Source organism: Herpailurus yagouaroundi, unplaced genomic scaffold (assembly GCF_014898765.1).
Source record: "Herpailurus yagouaroundi ecotype Mexico unplaced genomic scaffold, PumYag 141, whole genome shotgun sequence".
Taxonomy (NCBI): domain Eukaryota; kingdom Metazoa; phylum Chordata; class Mammalia; order Carnivora; family Felidae; genus Herpailurus; species Herpailurus yagouaroundi.
The window spans coordinates 14169850-14188178 of NW_024412396.1; the positions used below are offsets into that span (position 1 = coordinate 14169850).

The 18329-nt window shown below is 38.7% G+C and overlaps 1 protein-coding gene across 13 annotated transcripts in view; it reads right to left on the minus strand.

The window, feature by feature from the left end:
- Positions 1–17916, minus strand: part of RALGAPA1 (Ral GTPase activating protein catalytic subunit alpha 1) — a 278603-nt gene extending 260687 nt beyond the window's left edge. For 4 of the 13 annotated variants that reach the window (XM_040476948.1, XM_040476949.1, XM_040476947.1 and 1 more), the window contains exon 1: positions 17333–17915. In XM_040476948.1, the coding sequence (XP_040332882.1) occupies positions 17333–17438 (106 nt within the window). In that variant the 5' untranslated portion in view covers positions 17439–17915. Of the gene's footprint in view, positions 1–17332 lie in introns of all 13 variants that reach the window. The other 9 variants (XM_040476945.1, XM_040476944.1, XM_040476943.1 and 6 more) reach the window with 3 other exon arrangements.
- Between the last annotated feature and the right edge of the window lie 413 nt (positions 17917–18329).

Consider the following 18329-nt stretch of genomic DNA (forward strand, 5'->3'; position numbering starts at 1 on the left):
TACATACAAATTAAAGAATAAAAAAGAGTCTAATGTCATATATATAGAATTACTAACTTTGCATATCGAACCCTTAAAAATATATTCAATTATCAAATCAATTTATTCTTATAAGCAGTTTACAATTCACAAGGACTCCTACAATGACACATTTTCACTCATATCAGTTCAAAGTTCATCTGTACCATTTTTAACTTATTTAATTAATGAACACATGGTACTTGTTTCTGTCCTTATACATTACCATTTATGCCTACCGAATATTCTTTACGTTTCTGATTTAGGATATTTTAATCTAATTTTCTTTGGGAAAACATTAATATATCCAGACTGGAGAAAGACAAGTGTTTTTCAGTCATCAATTGATAGTAAATTTCTTCTCTAAATGCAAAAAAGTAAAAAATGGGAAGCAAGGAGCTTTGTATAAAGCCAATTTTCAGTCTCATTCATTTCAGAGAACCTCTTATTATCAACATCTGATGTATAATGCCTTGTAAACTTATGTTAGGGTTTTTTGTGGGGTTGTTTGTTTTTTTCAAGGAAGTATGGACATCAGGTAAAGAAAGTCATTCCTGACAGATGGCACACCAACAGGTATGTTGGGACTGCTCCAGCTTACTGACTTAAGAGTTTCAAGGCCACGGTAATGAAGAAAGGGAATGAGGCAGAGCCAGTGGAATCCATAAATTTAGATTATCAGCTGACAGTCTAGGGAAACGAAGATAATTAGAATTCACAGGCCAAGCACCAAAGAAGAAAGAGACACACACAGTGAGAACTCAGTATACTGGGGAAAGTCCCCTTCCTTATGATCATTAAGGAAACTTCCTAAGAGAAAGAACTATGTGAAAGAATTTGAGAAACAGTAACAGATGCTCACATAAGACTGAGAATAGCACCTGTTTCCAAGAGCTGAACTAAAAAAAACAAAAAAACAAAAAACAAAAAAACACCTCACAATTTGCAGGGCATTCATTGAGCAGAATACTTGGAAAAATGTTGCCTCATAAAAGTAATAATTAGTCCCAGATAGATCCATCAAGAAATCATAAAAACAAGACTTGAAATGCTCAAACTGTTTTCAAGTAATTTAATTGCATCCCAGAATAGAGCTTAAGAATTTATAGGAATACAAAAATACCCAAAAGCTAAGAAGGCAAAATTCACAATATCACCTATCCCAAGATTGGTAGCAGAGAAAGAAGCAGGAAAAAAAACCCAGGATAAGGAAAATAATCAATTGATTAAAACTGACCCAGAAATGACAGAGGTTAGAATGAGCAAGGAAGTATGTCAAGTTACTTTAATTGTATTCCATGTGTTCAAGAAGTTAAAAAAAGACATGCAAATGATATAATTCTATACCCAAAATGAACTAAATAAAAACTACATCTTAGATGAAAATTAAATAAGATTAATGGCAGACTGCATAAAGCTGAATACTAGTGAACTTGAAGACAACAATAGGAAGTATCCAAGATAAAACACAGAGAAAAAAGAATCCCCCAACATGAAAAGAATGTCCGTTCTTTTCAAGCCAAGAGACCTTCTAATATACTACTAATACTTTCCCAATATACTAATCTAATATTAATACTCTCTCATATACTAATAAATGAAATTCCAAAAAAGGAGGGGAAGAAGTAGGAAAACATGATCAAATTACTAAAAACGTAAACTCAAGCAAGCTAAGAAGCTCAATGAACCCCAAAAGCCAAGAAATACTAAGAAAACTACACCACGGTACAACTGCTCAAAAACAGAGGAAGAGAAGATCTTAAAAACAGCTAGGAAAAAAAATGATGTTACTTGCAGAGTAAGGATGATAGCAGACTTATCAAAAGTAATGCAAGCAAGGGGCACCTGGCTGGCTCAGTCAATGAAGCATGTGATTCTTGATCTTGGGGTTGTGGGTTTGAGCCCCATGTAGGGTGTAGAGATTACTTAAAAATAAAATCTTTTTTTTTTTTAACGTTTATTTATTTTTGAGACAGAGAGAGACAGAGCATGAACAGGGGAGGGGCAGAGAGAGAGGGAGACACAGAATCTGAAACAGGCTCCAGGCTCTGAGCTGTCAGCACAGAGCCCGACGTGGGGCTTGAACTCACGGACCGTGAGATCATGACCTGAGCCGAAGTCGGACGCTTAACCGACTGAGCCACCCAGGCGCCCCAAAATAAAATCTTAAAAAAAAAAAAAAGCAAGCAAAAAGATGGGGCGGGGCGGGGAGGGCTGGGAGCCGCATAGGTGGCTCAGTCCGTTGCGCATCCAAGGTCATGATCTCATGGTTCATTGAGTTCCGTGCTGACAGCTCAGAGCCTGGAGCCTGCTTTGGATTCTGTGTCTCCCTCTCTCTCTGCCCCTCCTCCACTCATGCTCTGTCTCTCTCTCAAAAATAAATAAACAAACAAACAAAAAAAGACGGGGGAATAAAATGTTTAAAGGACAAAGGGAAAAAAGCCATCAACATAGAATTCTAAACAAAGCCAAATATCTTTCCAAAAAGAGGCAAACTAAAGACTTTTCACACAAACAAAAGCATAAAGAATTCATCACCTACACACCCTCATCATCACAAATAAACATTAAAGAAGTCCTTCAGGCAGAAATGAAATGATATTGGAAGGAGGGAAATAACTATCTCTGCAAAGAAATGAGGAGCAATGGGCAATGATTCTTTAAGTAATAATAATTAAAAATCCTTAAAAAATAACTGCGTAGGGGCACCTGGACAGCTGAGTCAGTTAAGCGCTGACTTCAGCTCAGGTCATTATCTCATAGTTCACAGGTTCAAGCCCCGCATCAGGCTCTGAGCTGTCAGCACAGCACAGAGCCTGGAGCTAGCTTCTGACTCTGCATCTCCGTCTCCATCTGCCCCTCCCACACTTGTGCTCTGTCTCTGTCTCTCTCTCAAAAATAAATTTTTAAAAAACCCTGCTTAAACAAAATATTATAGTACATTATAAATTTAAAAATTTTGCTTAAGCAAAGCAACATGTATAACCAGAAAAGTATAAAGACTGAGGGGAGAAATGAAAGTACACTCTTACAAAGTTGTCATACAAAAGAGAAGTGGTATAAGTGGTATATCACCTAACAGTAGCTCTGATAAGATAGAGATGTTTATTATAAATCATAAAGCAATCATTAAAATTATAAAGTAGGAGATTATGACTAAAAAATCAATGAGGGAGATTTTTAAAAGAATCATAAATTTATTCAAATAATAGAAAGAAAGAAAAAAAAGAGAGAACTAACAAGGCCAAATAGAAAACAAATAGCAAGACAGGCTCAAACTTAGCCAAATCAATAATGACATTAAATGTACATCATCTATATCTAAATGAGTACTTATTGGTCTGAATCTGGACAGAACAATTCCAAGTAAGGAGATGGAGTCAGTATTCAAACACCTCTCCAGGAGAAAAGTCCAGGACCAGATGGTCTCACTGGTGAATTCTACCAAACATTTTTTTTTAATTTTTTAATGTTTATTTATTTTTAATTTTTTTTTCCACGTTTTTATTTATTTATGGGACAGACAGAGACAGAGCATGAACGGGGGGAGGGGCAGAGAGAGAGGGAGACACAGAATCGGAAACAGGCTCCAGGCTCCGAGCCATCAGCCCAGAGCCTGACGCGGGGCTTGAACTTACGGACCGCGAGATCGTGACCTGGCTGAAGTCAGACGCCTAACCGACTGCGCCACCCAGGCGCCCCAATGTTTATTTATTTTTGAGAAAGAGACAGAGCACAAGGGGGAGAGAGGCAGAGAGACAGGGAGACACATAATCCAAAACAGGCTCCAGGCTCCCAGCTGTCAGCACAGAACCCAATGCGGGGCTTGAACTCACAAGCCGTGAGATCATGACCTGAGCCAAACTTGGACGCTCAACCAACTGGGCCACCCAGGGGCCCCCTCTACCAAACATTTAAAGGATAATTACCAACTCTTCTCAGAGAGAAGAGGGAATACTTCCGAACTCATTTTACAAGGCCAGTGTTACTGTGACATTTAAAAAAAAAAAAAAAAAAAAGACAAGGACACTGCAAGGGAAGAAAATTATAGGACAATATCCCTAAATAACATAGATGCAAAAATCCTCAACAAAATAGGAATACACCAAACTCAACAATACACTAAAAGGATCATAGCCATGATTAAGTAGAATTTATTTCAAACATGCAAAGATAGTCCACCATCCACAAATCAATGTGATTCACCACATTAACAAAATGAAGGATAAAAATCAACATGATCATCTATTGAGATGCATCTGACAAAACTCAACATCCACACATAATAAAAACTCCTGACCAACTGGGTATAGAAGAAATGTACCTGCACATAATAAAGGCCGTATATGACAAGTCCACAGTTGACATCATACTCAATGATGAAGAGTTGAAAGATTTTCCTCTAAGATCAGAAGGAAGACAAGATGCCCACTCTTGTCACTTTTATACGACATAGTATTGAAAGTCTGAGCCAGAGCAATTAGGCAAAAAGAATAAGAGACATCTAAATCTGAAACAAAAACATAAAACTGTTTCTATCTGCAGATAACATAAGAAACCTTAATGATTCTACCAAAAAACCATTAAAACAAATAAATTCAGCAACGTTGCAGGATACAAAATCAATATACAAAATCCAGTTGCATTTCTATACACTAACAATGAACCATGAGAAAGAGAAATTTAGAAAATAAACCCAGGGGTGCCTAGCTGGCTCAATCAGTAGAGCATGTGACTTGATCTTGGGGTTTTGAATTCAAACCCCACATTGGATATAGAGCTTACTTAAAAAACAAACAAAAACCAAAAAACCACTTACAACTCCATTAAAAAGAAAATTACCTAGGAATAAAATTAACCAAGGAGATGAAAGATCTGTACACTAAAAAGTACAGGACACTGATGAAAGAAATCAAAGAAAACACAAATAAACAGAAAGATTCCAGACTCATGTATTAGAAGAATAGTTAAAATGTCCACAGTACCCAAAGCTATCTAAAATTCAATGGAATCCCTATCAAAATTCCAATGGCATTTTTTACAAAAATACAAAAAACAATCCTGAAATTTGTATGGAACCACAAAGGACCTCAAACAGCCAAAGCAATCAGGAGAAACAAAAACAAACCTGGAGACATCAACGCTCCTTGATTTCAAATTCTAATACAAAACCAAAATAATCAAAATGGTAAATATTTGCATAAAAACAGACACCTAGACCAATGGAACAAAACTGAGAGCCCAGAAATAAACCACCGCATAAATGGTCAATTAATTTACAACGAAGGAGCCAAGAATGTACAATACAAAAAGGATAATCTCTTCAATAAATGGTATTGGGGAAACTGGACAGCCACATGCAAAAGAATGAAACTGGACCCCTATGTTATAAAATATGCAAAAATTAACAGTAAATTGAAGACGTGAACTAAGATCTGAAACCACAAAACTTCTAGAAAAGCATATAAGTGGTAAGCTTCTTGAGGTTGGTCTTTTTAAATTTTTTAATGTTTATTTATTTTAAGAAAGAGAGAGACAGAGTACAAGCGGGGGATGGGCTGAGAGAGGGAAGGAGACACAGAATCTGAAGCAGGGTCCAGGCTCTGAGCTGTCAGCCCAGAGCCTGATGCAGGGCTCAAACTCATGAACCACAAGATCATGACCTGAGCCTAAGTCAGACAGCTGACTGAGCCACCCAGGCGCCTCTCCTTGACATTGGTCTTGATGACTGGATTTGACAACAAAAGGCAATAAAAGCAAAAATAACCAAATTACATCAAACTAAAAGGCTTCTGCATAACAGGGGAAAGCAACAACAAAATGAAAAAGCACCCCTCAGAATTTGGAGCAAAGATCTGCAAATCATGTAACTGATAAGAGGTTAATATCCAAAATATATAAAGAACTCATACAACTCAATAGCACAACAATAAACAATCCAATTAAAAAATGGACAGAATATCTGAATAGACATTTTCCTAAAGACATACAGAGGGCCAACAGGTAAATGAAAAGGTACACAACATCACTAATCATCAAAGAAATCCAAATGAAAAACAATGAGATATCACCTCACACATGTTAGAATGTCTATTATCAAAAAGAAACAGATATTGGCAAGGACGTGGAAAAAAGGGAACCCTTGTATGCTGTTGGTGGGAAGGTAAATTGGTATAGCCACTGTGGAAAACAGTTGGGTGGTTCTTCAAAAAATTAAAAATAGGGGCGGCTGGGTGGCTCAGTCAGTTAAGCATATGACTTCAGCTCAGGTCATGATCTTGTGGTTCATGAGCTCAAGCCCTGCATGGAGCTCTGTGCTGACAGCTCAGAGCCTAGAGCCTGCTTCCGGATTCTGTGTCTCCCTCTCTCTCTGTCCCTCCCCTGCTCACATTCTCTTTCAAAAACAAATAAACATTAAAAAATTTGTTTTAATTAAAAACAGAACTACCATATGATCTAGCAATTCCACTTCTAGGTATATATCTGAAGGAAATGAAACCAGTATCTCAAAGAGATATCTGCACCCCTTGTTCATTACAGCATTTATAATAGCTAAGACATGGAAATGACTTAAGTTGTTCCAAAGGACAAATGGATAAAGAAAATGTAATGTTTGCACATGTATACACATAGGTATACACGCTATACACGCTACACATATGTACACAATGGAATATTATTCAGACACAGAAAAAGAAAATCTTGCCTTTTGCTACAACACAAGATAGACCTTGAAGACATTAAGAGAAATAAGTCAGGGAAAGACAGATACTATATGTTTTCAGTTATATGTGAAAACTAAAAACAAAAAACTCACAAAAACAGAAAAGAATGGGGGTTGCCAGAGGCAAGAGGTGGGGAAAATGGGTGAAAGTGGTCAAAAGGTATAAATTTCCAGTTGTAAGATAAGTAAGTTCTAGGAATATAATAAACAGCATAGTGACAAAGCAAAAAAAATGTACATCTTCCAAACATTTTCATTATGAGACCAATCTCCAAAGCAAAGAGTATTACCAGACATAAAATGATCATTTCATGGGGTGCCTAGGTGGCCTAGTCAGTTAAGCATCTGACTCTTGATTTCAGCTCAGGTCATGATCTCATGGTTTGTGAGTTCAAGTATCACGTGGGGCTTTGCACTGACAGTACGGAGCCTGCTTGGGATTCTCTCTCTCCTTCTCTCTCTGCCCCTCCCATGCACACACACTCTCTCTCTCTCAAAAATAAATAAACTTAAAAAAAATCATTTCATAATGGTGAAAATCAATTTATCAAGAGGAAAGAATAATCCTAAGTGCTTGGTACCTAATAACAGAACTTCAAAATACATGACACAAAATCTGATAGAAGTGCATAAAGAAATAGACAAACCCACAATTACAATCAGAAACTTCAGTCTCAATATTGATAAAAACAAGCAGACAGCAATTCAGCAAGGATATAGAAGTCTTTAACAACACTATCAAGCAACTTGTCCTAATTGACATTTTTAGAACAACAATTTTAGAACAACAATTTTAGAACATTCAATCCAACAGAATACATTTTGTTTTCAAGTGCAAATGGAACATGTATCAAGTTAAAACATATTTGGGACTATCAAGTCAATTTTAAAGAAATCAAGTCCTAAAACACGTTACCTGACTATAATGGAATTAAAGTAGAATTCAGTAACAGAACAATATCTGAGTAATCCACAAATATTTGAAGCTAAAGAACACAATTGTAAATGACCAATGGATCAAAGAAGAAATGAAAAGGGAAGGTAGAATGTATTTTGGACCTAACTGAAAATGTAAATACAAAATGCCATAATTTGTGAGATGTTACTTAGGAAAAATTTGTATCATAAAATGCCTACAGTGGAATAAAAGGGTCTCAAATCAGTAATCTCAATTTACATTTTAATAAACTAGAATAAGAGCAAATGAAACTAAAATTAAGCCAAAAAAAAAAAAAAGAAAAAAAAAGAAAGAATCAAAATCAAAGCAGAGATCAATGAAATAAAAATAGAAAAACAGAAAATCAGTAAAGGCCACAAACTGGTTCTTTTAGATTTATAAAAGTGAGAATCCTCTAGTCAAACTGATCAGAAAAAGAGAAATTATCAATATCAAGATTAAGAGAGGTGAAATTAGGGGCGCCTGGGTGGCTCAGTCTGTTGGGCATCCAACTTCAGCTCAGGTCATGATCTAGCAGTTCACGAGTTAGAGCCCCACATCAGGCTCCGTGCCGACAGTTCACAGCCTGGAGCCTGCTTCGGATTCTGTGTCTCCCTCTCTTTCTGCCCCTCCCCTGTTCGTGCAATGTCTGTCTGTCTGTCTCTCTCTCTGTCAGAAATAAACATTAAAAATTTTTTAGGGGCACCTGGGTGGCTCAGTCAGTTAAGCGTCCAACTTCAACTCAGGTCGTGATCTCGCGGTCCGTGAGTTTGAGCCCCGCATCAGGCTCTGGGCTGATGGCTCGGAGCCTGGAGCCTGCTTCAGATTCTGTGTCTCCCTCTCTCTCTGCCCCTCCCCTGTTCATGCTCTGTCTCTCTGTGTCTCACAAATAAATAAACGTTAAAAAAATTTTTTTTTAATTTTTTTTAAAAAAAGAGAAGTGACATCACCACAGATTCTACAGATATCAAAAGAATTATAAAGGAGTATTATGAACCACTTTATGCCTATAAATTTGACAACTCAGATGAAATGAAATTTCCTTAAAAAAAAAAAACAACAACAAACTACCAATGCCCACTCAAGAAGAAATAGATAACCTGAATAGCTATCTTTCTATTAAAGTAGTTAAAAACATTCCCTCAGGGGCGCCTGGGTGGCGCAGTCGGTTAAGCGTCCGACTTCAGCCAGGTCACGATCTCGCGGTCCGTGAGTTCGAGCCCCGCGTCGGGCTCTGGGCTGATGGCTCAGAGCCTGGAGCCTGTTTCCGATTCTGTGTCTCCCTCTCTCTCTGCCCCTCCCCCATTCATGCTCTGTCCATTCATGCTCTGTCTCTCTCTGTCCCAAAAATAAATAAACGTTGAAAAAAAAATTAAAAAAAAAAAAAAAATTCCCTCAAAGAAAACTGCAGATCCAGATGGCTTCGCTGGTGAATTCCACCAAAACCTTAAGTTAAAAATAAAGCCAATTACGGGGCGCCTGGGTGGCTCAGTCGGTTAAGAATCTGACTTCAGCTCAGGTCATGATCTCATGGTCTGTGAGTCTGAGCCCTGTGTAGGGCTCTGTGCTGACAGCTCAGAGCCTGGAGCCTGCTTCATATTCTGTGTGTCTCTCTCTCTGCCCTTTTCCTGCTCATGCTCCGTCTCTCTCTCTCTCAAAAAATAAACTAAAAAAAGTTTTTTAATAAACCAATTCTACATAAATATTTCTCAGTAAGGCTAGCACTACCTGGTATCAGAACCACAAACATTATAAAAGAAGTACAGGCCAATATCTCTCATGAATATAAATACAAAAATTACAAACAAAATTTTAGCATATCAAATCAAACAATATATAAAAATGACAATACATCATGACCAAGTGAAATTTAATCCCAGAACTGCAAAGTTGATTTAACATTTGAAATCAGTAATTTTAATTCATCATATTAACAAATAAAAAAAAAACCCTGTTCATCTCAAAAGAAGTAGAAAAGGCATTTAACAAATCCAACATCCATTCCTGATCCAAACTCTCAGTAAAAAATGAAACTCTCTCAACACGATAAATTAAAGGCATCACATTGTATAGTTAAAAAAAAAAAAAAATTGTTTGCTTTACCCTCCCTTAAGATCAAGAACAATACGAGGATGCCCACTCTCACCACTTCTACTCTACACTGTACTAGAGGTTCTAGTGAGTTCAGCAAACCAAGAAAAAATAAATGCAACCACATTTGGAAAGGAAGAAGTAAAACTGTCTTTATTCACAGATGAGACTATGTAAAAAATCCAGAGGAATCTATAAAAAATTAATATAGAATAACTAAATGAGTTAGCAAGATTTCAGCACACAAGCTTAACACACAAAAAAATCAGGGGTGCCCGCATGGCTCAGTCAAAAGAGCATGAGATTCCTAATCTTGCAGTCCTCAGTTCAAGCCCCACACCAGATGCAAAGATTACCAAAAAAACCTAAAAAAAAAAAATATGTATTTCTGGGGCGCCTGGGTGGCTCAGTCAGTTGAGCATCTGACTTTGGCTCAGGTCATGATGTGACAGTTTGTGAGTTCAAGCCACAAGTCAGGCTCTGTGCTGACAACTCAGAGCCTGGAGCCTGCTTCAGATTCTGTTTCCCTCAGTCTCTGCCCCTCCCCCACCCACACTCTGTCTCTCTGTCTCTCTCTCAAAAATAAACTTTAAAAAAAATTGAATTTCCTTACACTAGCAATGAACAACCAGAAATGGATATAAATATATCACTTACAACAACATCCAAAGTGGAAAATATTTAGGGATAAGTAACAAAAGATGTGTAAGACCTATATATTAAAAACTGCAAAACACTGTCAAGAGAAATTAAAGCTGTATATAAATGGAGAAATATACCTTGTTCATAAGTTAGAGAACTCAATATTATTGTCACTTTCTCCCCAAATTGACCTACAGATTCACCACACTGTGAATCAATATCCCAGCAGGAATTTTTATTTATTTTTTTAAAGAAACTGACAAGATAATCTTAAAACTCATATGGAAATGTTAAGGACCTGGTATGGCCCCCACACCCCATAACCCCCCCCCCAAAAAATCTCTTAAAAGGAAGAACAAAGTTGCAGGGACAACACCACTTATTAAGTTACCGTAAAAAACAAACAAACAAAAACCTGTGTCTGTGTGCGTGTGTAGGGAGAGGGAGGGGTCCTGGCTCTAACACAAATAAATAGATCACTGGAACAAAATAGAAAGTCCAGAAATAGACCCTCGTATATATAGACGAACGACTTTTGGAAAAAGCGCAAGGGCAATTCAGTGAACAAAAGGCTGTCTTTTTCAAAAAATAGTTCCGGAGTAATTGGACATCCATTCACCAAAAAAAAAAAAAAAAAAAAAAAAGCCAATCCTATCTCAAACCATATTTACAAAGTTAACTCAAGATGGATCATGGATCTAAAAAAAAGAAGACAGATCACAGATCTAAATATAGATCCCAAAGTTATAACTTTTTTTTATTGTTTATCTTTGAGAGACAGAACACGAGCAGGGGAGGGGTAAACAGAGAGGGAGACACAGAATCTGAAACAGGCTCCACTCTGAGCTGTCAATGGAGAGCCCAGCACACGCTAGGACTCACAGACCAAGAGATCATGACCTGAGCTGAAGTTGGATGCTTAACTGACTGAGCCACCCAGGCACCCCTGAAATTATCAAATTTCTTGAAGAAAGGATAGGAGAAATTCTTTGTGACTTTGGCTTAGGCAAAGATTTTGGATAAAACATAAACTATAAAAACCAAAAGCATAAACCATAAAAGACAAAATTGATACATAGACCTAATCGAAGATGTTAAGAAAAACAATCCAAAGACTGTTTTAAAAAAAAAAAAAAAAAAAAAGCTCTGTAGGCGCACTGGAGTGGCTCAGTCGGTTAAGCATCTGACTTTGGCTCAGGTCATGATCTTCACGGTTTGTGAGTTCGAGCCCTGCATCAGGCTCTGTGCTGACAGCTGGGAGCCTGGAGCCTACTTGGAATTCTGTGTCTCCCTCTCTCTCTGCCCCTTCTCTGCTTGTGCTCTCTCTCTCTCAAAAATAAACATTTTTCAAAAATAAAAGAAAAAAAAGCTCTGCAAATCACACATATGATAAAGTACTTGTATCCAAAAAATATAAAGAATTTGCAAAACTGAATGAAAACAAACGATTCGACTTAAAAATAAATGAAAAATTTGAACAGACACTTCAAATAAGTTATACAATAGCAAATAAACACATTTTAAAAAGCTCAGTATTATTAGATATCAAAGAAACAATTATAACCACTATATACTTATTATAGTGGTTGAAATTAAGAAGACTGTCCATACCAAGTAAAGTAGTGGAGGAAATCATCCTCATACCCTGCTAGTAAGAATGTAAAATCGCGAGGGCGCCTGGGTGGCTCAGTCGATTAAGTGTCCCACTTCAGCTCAGGTCACGATCTCGCGGTCTGCGAGTTCAAGCCCCGCGTCGGGCTCTGGGCTGATGGCTCAGAGCCTGGAGCCTGCTTCCGATTCTGTGTCTCCCTCTCTCTCTGCCCCTCCCCCATTCATGTTGTGTCTCTCTCTGTCTCAAAAGTAAATAAACGTTAAAAAAATTTTTTTTTTAATAAAAAAAAAAGAATGTAAAATCGTAAAAAACAGTATGGCAATAAACACACAACTGTTATATGCTCCATGCTCCAGCCATTCCATTTCTAGGTATTTATCCAAGAGAGAAGAAAGCAGGTGTCTATAAACAAGTACATCTCACAGCAGTTTTATGTGTAACAGCCCCAAACTGCAAACTCACATATCAACGAGTAAATGGATAATCAAATTGTGGCATGTCTATACAATGGAATACTAGTCAACAACAAAAGCAATATATTCCTGACACACCACAAACAAGAGAGATGGATTTCAAATAAGGCTGAATAAAAGAAACCCAACAAAAAAGTAAATACTGTATAATTCCATACACACACACACACACACACACACACACACACACACACACACACACAGTTTCACCCAGGGAAAGGAGGCAAGGGGTTGCGTGCAGGGGCGGGAGAAAGGGATTACAAAAGGGCGAAAGGAAATTTTGGGAGGCTATAGATATATTTGCTACCTGGAATATCTGAGTATGTTCCTAATCTTAATTGTCATAATGGCTTCACAAGGTATATATATCAAAATTATTCATTTCAAATAAAATGCTTTGAATATGTGCAATTATACACCAGTTATACTTCAATAAAACTGTTAGAATGATCTAACAATAGTCAATATATTTATCAGCTGAATAAGCACTCTTTTTATTTTTAAATCATTAAGACTGAACTGTTACCTTGCCACAGAAGAAAGTAACATTTAGTCAATATCCAATATATGTAGGTCTTATGTTAGCTACTTTATATGTGCTAACTTAGTATCATTATCTTAAGGCTTTTATTTGAAAAAAAGGGGTGGGGGGAGAGGATAAAACTTTAGAAACTAGACAAGGCTCAATTTCTATTTTTTAAAAACTCTAACTTCCAGTTCCTACAAATAAAATATATAGCAATATCAATAAACACAGCAAATTTAAATATAAATCCTTCAGAGTCAAGTTCTACAAATTCAGCTGAATTGTCTTATGTGTCCCAAGCGAACACATGCCAGAGCAAAGTTTTAGACTGTATCTTTAAATTATGTTCTCATATATTTGGATGCACTGAATTCTCTACAAATACCGTGAATGAACAGCAGTTCATTTTAAGGGTTAAAAATATAGTTCAGATGGGACCAAACAAAAATAAAAATCCTGTGTCATTGGCAATGCCCACTTTGCAAACTTGCCCCTACTTTAGAAATGATTTGATGGGGCGCCTGGGTGGCGCAGTCGGTTAAGCGTCCGACTTCAACCAGGTCACGATCTCACGGTCCGTGAGTTCGAGCCCCGCGTCGGGCTCTGGGCTGATGGCTCAGAGCCTGGAGCCTGTTTCCGATTCTGTGTCTCCCTCTCTGCCCCTCGCCCGTTCATGCTCTGTCTCTCTCCCAAAAATAAATAAACGTTGAAAAAAAAATTTAAAAAAAAATTAAAAAAAAAAAGAAATGATTTGAAATGACCCTTTCATCTACAATATAAGGTACCTGACTGACTGGTGGCCCTCTAAGATGTCTTACAGCTTTTGTCACTCTACTTTCTCCCATTCATTTTCTAAGGAATTACATTAACCATATTTCAAGCAAAATAAAACTGTAACCACTTAAAGATACAAAATATTTTATTCAATTAATTAATATAGTAGAACCAAGGGGTGCCTGGGTGGCTCAGTAGGTTAAGCGTCCAACTTCAGCTCAGGTCATGATCTCATGGTTTGTGAGTTCAAGCCCTGTGCTGGGTGCTCTCTGCTGTCAGCACAGAGCCACTTGGGATCCTCTGTCTCCCTCTCTCTGCCCCTCTCCCATGAGTGAGCATGCATGCACACGTGCATTCTCTCTCAAAGATAAAACATTAAAAAAAAGAACAAAGTACAACATTTGTGGTTCTTGTTTTGTTTTTTTATATTTCAAGTTCTTATTTAAATTCTAGTTAGCTAAGATAGAGTATAATATTAGTTTCAGGAGAATTTAGTGATTCATCACTTACATACAATACTCAGTGCTCATCACAAGTGCTCTCCTTAATACACATCACCCATTTAGTCCATCCCCCACCCCTGCCCACCTCCCCTAAAGCAATCCTGTTTGTTTTCCATAATTAAGAGTGTCTTTTATGGTTTGCCTCCCTCTTTTTCTTTCTTTCCCCTATGTTCATCGGTTTTGTTTCTTAAATTCCACAGATGAGTGAAATCATATGCTATTTGTCTCTCTCCGAATGACTTATTTTGCTTGGCATAACACGCGCTCTAGCTCCAACCACGTCGTTGCAAATAGCAAGACTTCATTCTTTTTTATGGCTGAGTAATATTCCATTGTGTATATATACCACATCTTCTTTATCCATGCATCAGTCAATCGACATTTGGGCTCTTTCCATAACAAGTACAACATTTGGAGGTCTATCTTGCACTCCATATCTTGACAAGGTTTCTAAACTTCAGCACTATAGACATTTAGAGCTAGAACATTGTTGTGATGGATTATCTTGTGCAATGTAAGATATATAGCAGCATTTCTGCTACCCACTAAAGGCCAGTATCCTCTCCCCCTATTTGTGACAACCAAAAGTGTCTCCAGACATTATCGCCAGAGGAAAAAAATTGTCCCTGGTTCAGAACTACTGTTCTGAAACTACTGAAGTGTAAAAAGAGACAAACCAAAAAACAAGCTCTTAACACAGAGAACAAACATGTTTACTGGGCATGTGAGTGGGGGGGATGGGTAAAATAGGTGAAGGGGATTAAGGGTACACTTATCTTGATGAACATTGAGTGATATATGGAACTGCTGAATCACTACTTTGTACACCTGAAACAAGTATAACACTATGTTAACTACACTAGAATTAAAGATTCGTAGGGGCACCTGAGTGGCTCAATGGGTTAAGCGCCCGACTCTTGGTTTCAAATCAGGCCATGATCTCACAGCTTCCTGGGTTCAAGCCTGTGCTGACAGTGCAGAGCCTACTTGGAATTCTCTCTCCCAATCTCTCTGTCCCTGCCCACCAGCACTGTCTCTGTCTTTCTCAAAACAAATGTACTTTTAAAAAAAATAATAAAATAAAATTTTTTAAATAAATAAATAAAAATAAGACTATGGAAGCACAGTAATCTCTCTTATGGAACTCCTCCACTGACAGGGCAGGGAGTCTGAAAGCACAATATTCTCTATTTGAAGGTTCTTAAGGATATTTTAAGTGTTTATATACAGCATATGCTTCATTTTTTAAAAGCCCATAAATAAAAAGCAAAAGTGTTTTTTTAATTAGTTTTGTCTTCAAACCAAGGAAGCCAGACCCTACAAAATACCTGACACGTGTGGCCTCTTAATTTAGACCAAGTCACCCAGATGTAAAAACCTTTTACGCCCAAGATGTATGAACCGTGCCCTCACCTCTATAACTAAGGAATACAGCAGTTAATTTAGGAAATGTCAATACTCTACTGGAACTTAACTTTATAGCTCCGCCTTTACTCAAGCTACAGTCTGTCCCAAGTAGGTGCCAAATTCCATTAAGTCTCCAATTTCAAACTGCAATTATCTGTGATATATCTCCTACACTCACACATTGACTTTCCCTGTTGCACTCTTAGCCAAATCTTTTCTTCAATGGCTTAACTCAGAAGTAGAATGAAAATAAAAAGATCACTATCTCAACTATATTAAGATTTATATTTTCTTGAAAACTGGATCTCTTTTTATATTGACAAACTGGATTTAATTGCTTTCTTATTCCACAGGAATAAATACAACTTACCTGTGATAAAGATTTGCTGCCATAAATGTAGGAAGAGTAAAAAAAACAAAGACATGAAATCTGGGCTCCAGTTCTGGCTCTGCTTCCTAGTAGCTGTATGACCACTTAACATTTCCAGACCTCAGCTTTCTAATTTGTAAAATAAGGAGTATAATAATATCTACCTCTACAGTTACTGTGAGAATTATAATTTATGTGAAATCATTTTGTAAAACATACAAATGTTGGGTATTACTAGTGGTATCCTGATGGTATGAGTAAACAACAGAGTAGAGAAACATGCAGCAAAAACACAGGACTTCCATCACTAATTAAACGTCACTTTTCAGAAAAACACTCATTAGGAAAAGAGCTTGAAATAATACTCTGAACTAGGATTCAGGCATCTGGGTTCTAAACTCAGTTCTGCCAATAACTCTATCAATGCAAAGTAACTTGCCTTTTCACCTCAAATTCCATCTAAAAAGATCCAAGTACAGGACCACATGTTCCATAAATGCCAGTACAGCCCTCCTCAACCTATGAAATGAGCAAGTATCCAAAAGATTCGTTTAACACTATTACCACAATTCAGAGCATTGTTTGGTCTGCCAGCCAAACGGATGTAGAGAGCAACAGAGAATAAAAAAAAACTTAACTAAGTAAAAACAGAATCGTAAACAATTCTCGAGAAGCAAAGGAAGCTATAAACGACTTTGCTTTCTGTAATTAATAATAACCTTCCCTCTAAATGACAGTAACGATGAACAAGGTACACTAACAGAAGGGCGGGGCTGTTGCCCTAAGATTTTTGAAAACCAGCCACTTCCCAAAGAGGTGTAACTGCTTCCTCGCCCTCGTTAGCCAAGAAACTTGAAAGATTAAGGTTTATATTGTTTGAGAAGGTTTTTTTTTTTTTCACTTGGATTGGGAGGGCGGTAGTCACCTGACACATATTCTATAAACACCATTATCGACAACACCAAGCCTCCGGAAAGTCTAAAAAAAGATCTAAGTTTTTAGAGTAATACTAGTTTATAAAAATGAGTTCGGGCTATTAACTCAAAATTAGATAGCCCTGTGTTAGCGGTGATTAGTATTTGCCAACTGCCAAGTTTTCCCTTCCCCAAATTATCCGCCCCCCCCCCCCCACCGCGTCTCCGCGGAGGCGACGCCTCGCCCTCTACTCCCGCACAGCGCTAGGGCGGGAGGGAGAGTCCCCAGGGGCTCCCAGAAGAGTGAAGGCCTTTAGGCGCCGCCACCCCTCGCTCCTCACCGATGACGATGCGCAGGTGCTTGAGACGGGTCAGCGCGTCCTTCTTGGTGTCCAGCACCTTCTGGGTAGACTTCTTCACGTCCCCGTGCGGCTTCTTGGAGAACATCCTGCCGCTGCCGCCGCCACAGCCGACTCGGGGACTCCGGCCCGGCCCCGGCGGCGGAAAGTGGAGAGAGTGGGCGGGGAGGATACTAGCCTAAGCAGCTCATTCACTCCCCAGGCTTGCGGGCCCCGGCGCAGCCGACTCCTCTCACATCCAGGCCAGGGCCGCCACCTCCTCCCGCCTCGCGCCGCGGCTGCAAAGCACCTTCGGTTCCGGCTCCAATATGGCGGATACCCTCTCCCAGTCCTGCACGGAGCGAGGGAGACCCGGGCAGGTCGGCCGCCGTCGCCTCCACTGCCTCCTGAGGCCGCCTCTCGCCGCCACAGGCCGGGACCCGGGACCGGGAGCCGCGGAGGTGGGGCTCTCGGCAGCGGCAGCACAACTCCTCTCTCCCTGAGGCCCCCTTAAGGTTAAAGCTTCTTTAGCAGCTTAGACCCTGCACAGGCCGAAACGGAGATGAGCGCGGTGATGTGGTTTCACGACTCTGCCGTCGGTGGCGAATGGTCCCCGTGGCAACCGCCTTCTGACGTCAAGGCTTCTTGACGTCATGCCAGAGTGAGATCATCCGTGGCCTTTATCACCTTTGCTTTCCTGTGTAAGGCGCCAAAGGTAGAGCCCGAGAAAGTCAGGGAAAGGAATTACTGCGTGCGCCGTTGTACGCAAAGCTCCCTGAGTGGTGTCGTGTAGTGTTTGTTTAAAAATAAGGTCCTTCATCTCCACTGTTAACCATGTCATAGTAACTTAAAAAGTAGCTCCAAAACATCAAAACAGTCGTGCAATATATTTTAGATGCCAATTCTGAAGGCCTTGGATGTAACACCCCTTCATTTCCTAAGTTGAATTTTGTTTAAAGTTATTGTTTTGTTTTACGAAGTGATTATTAAAGGTTGTAGT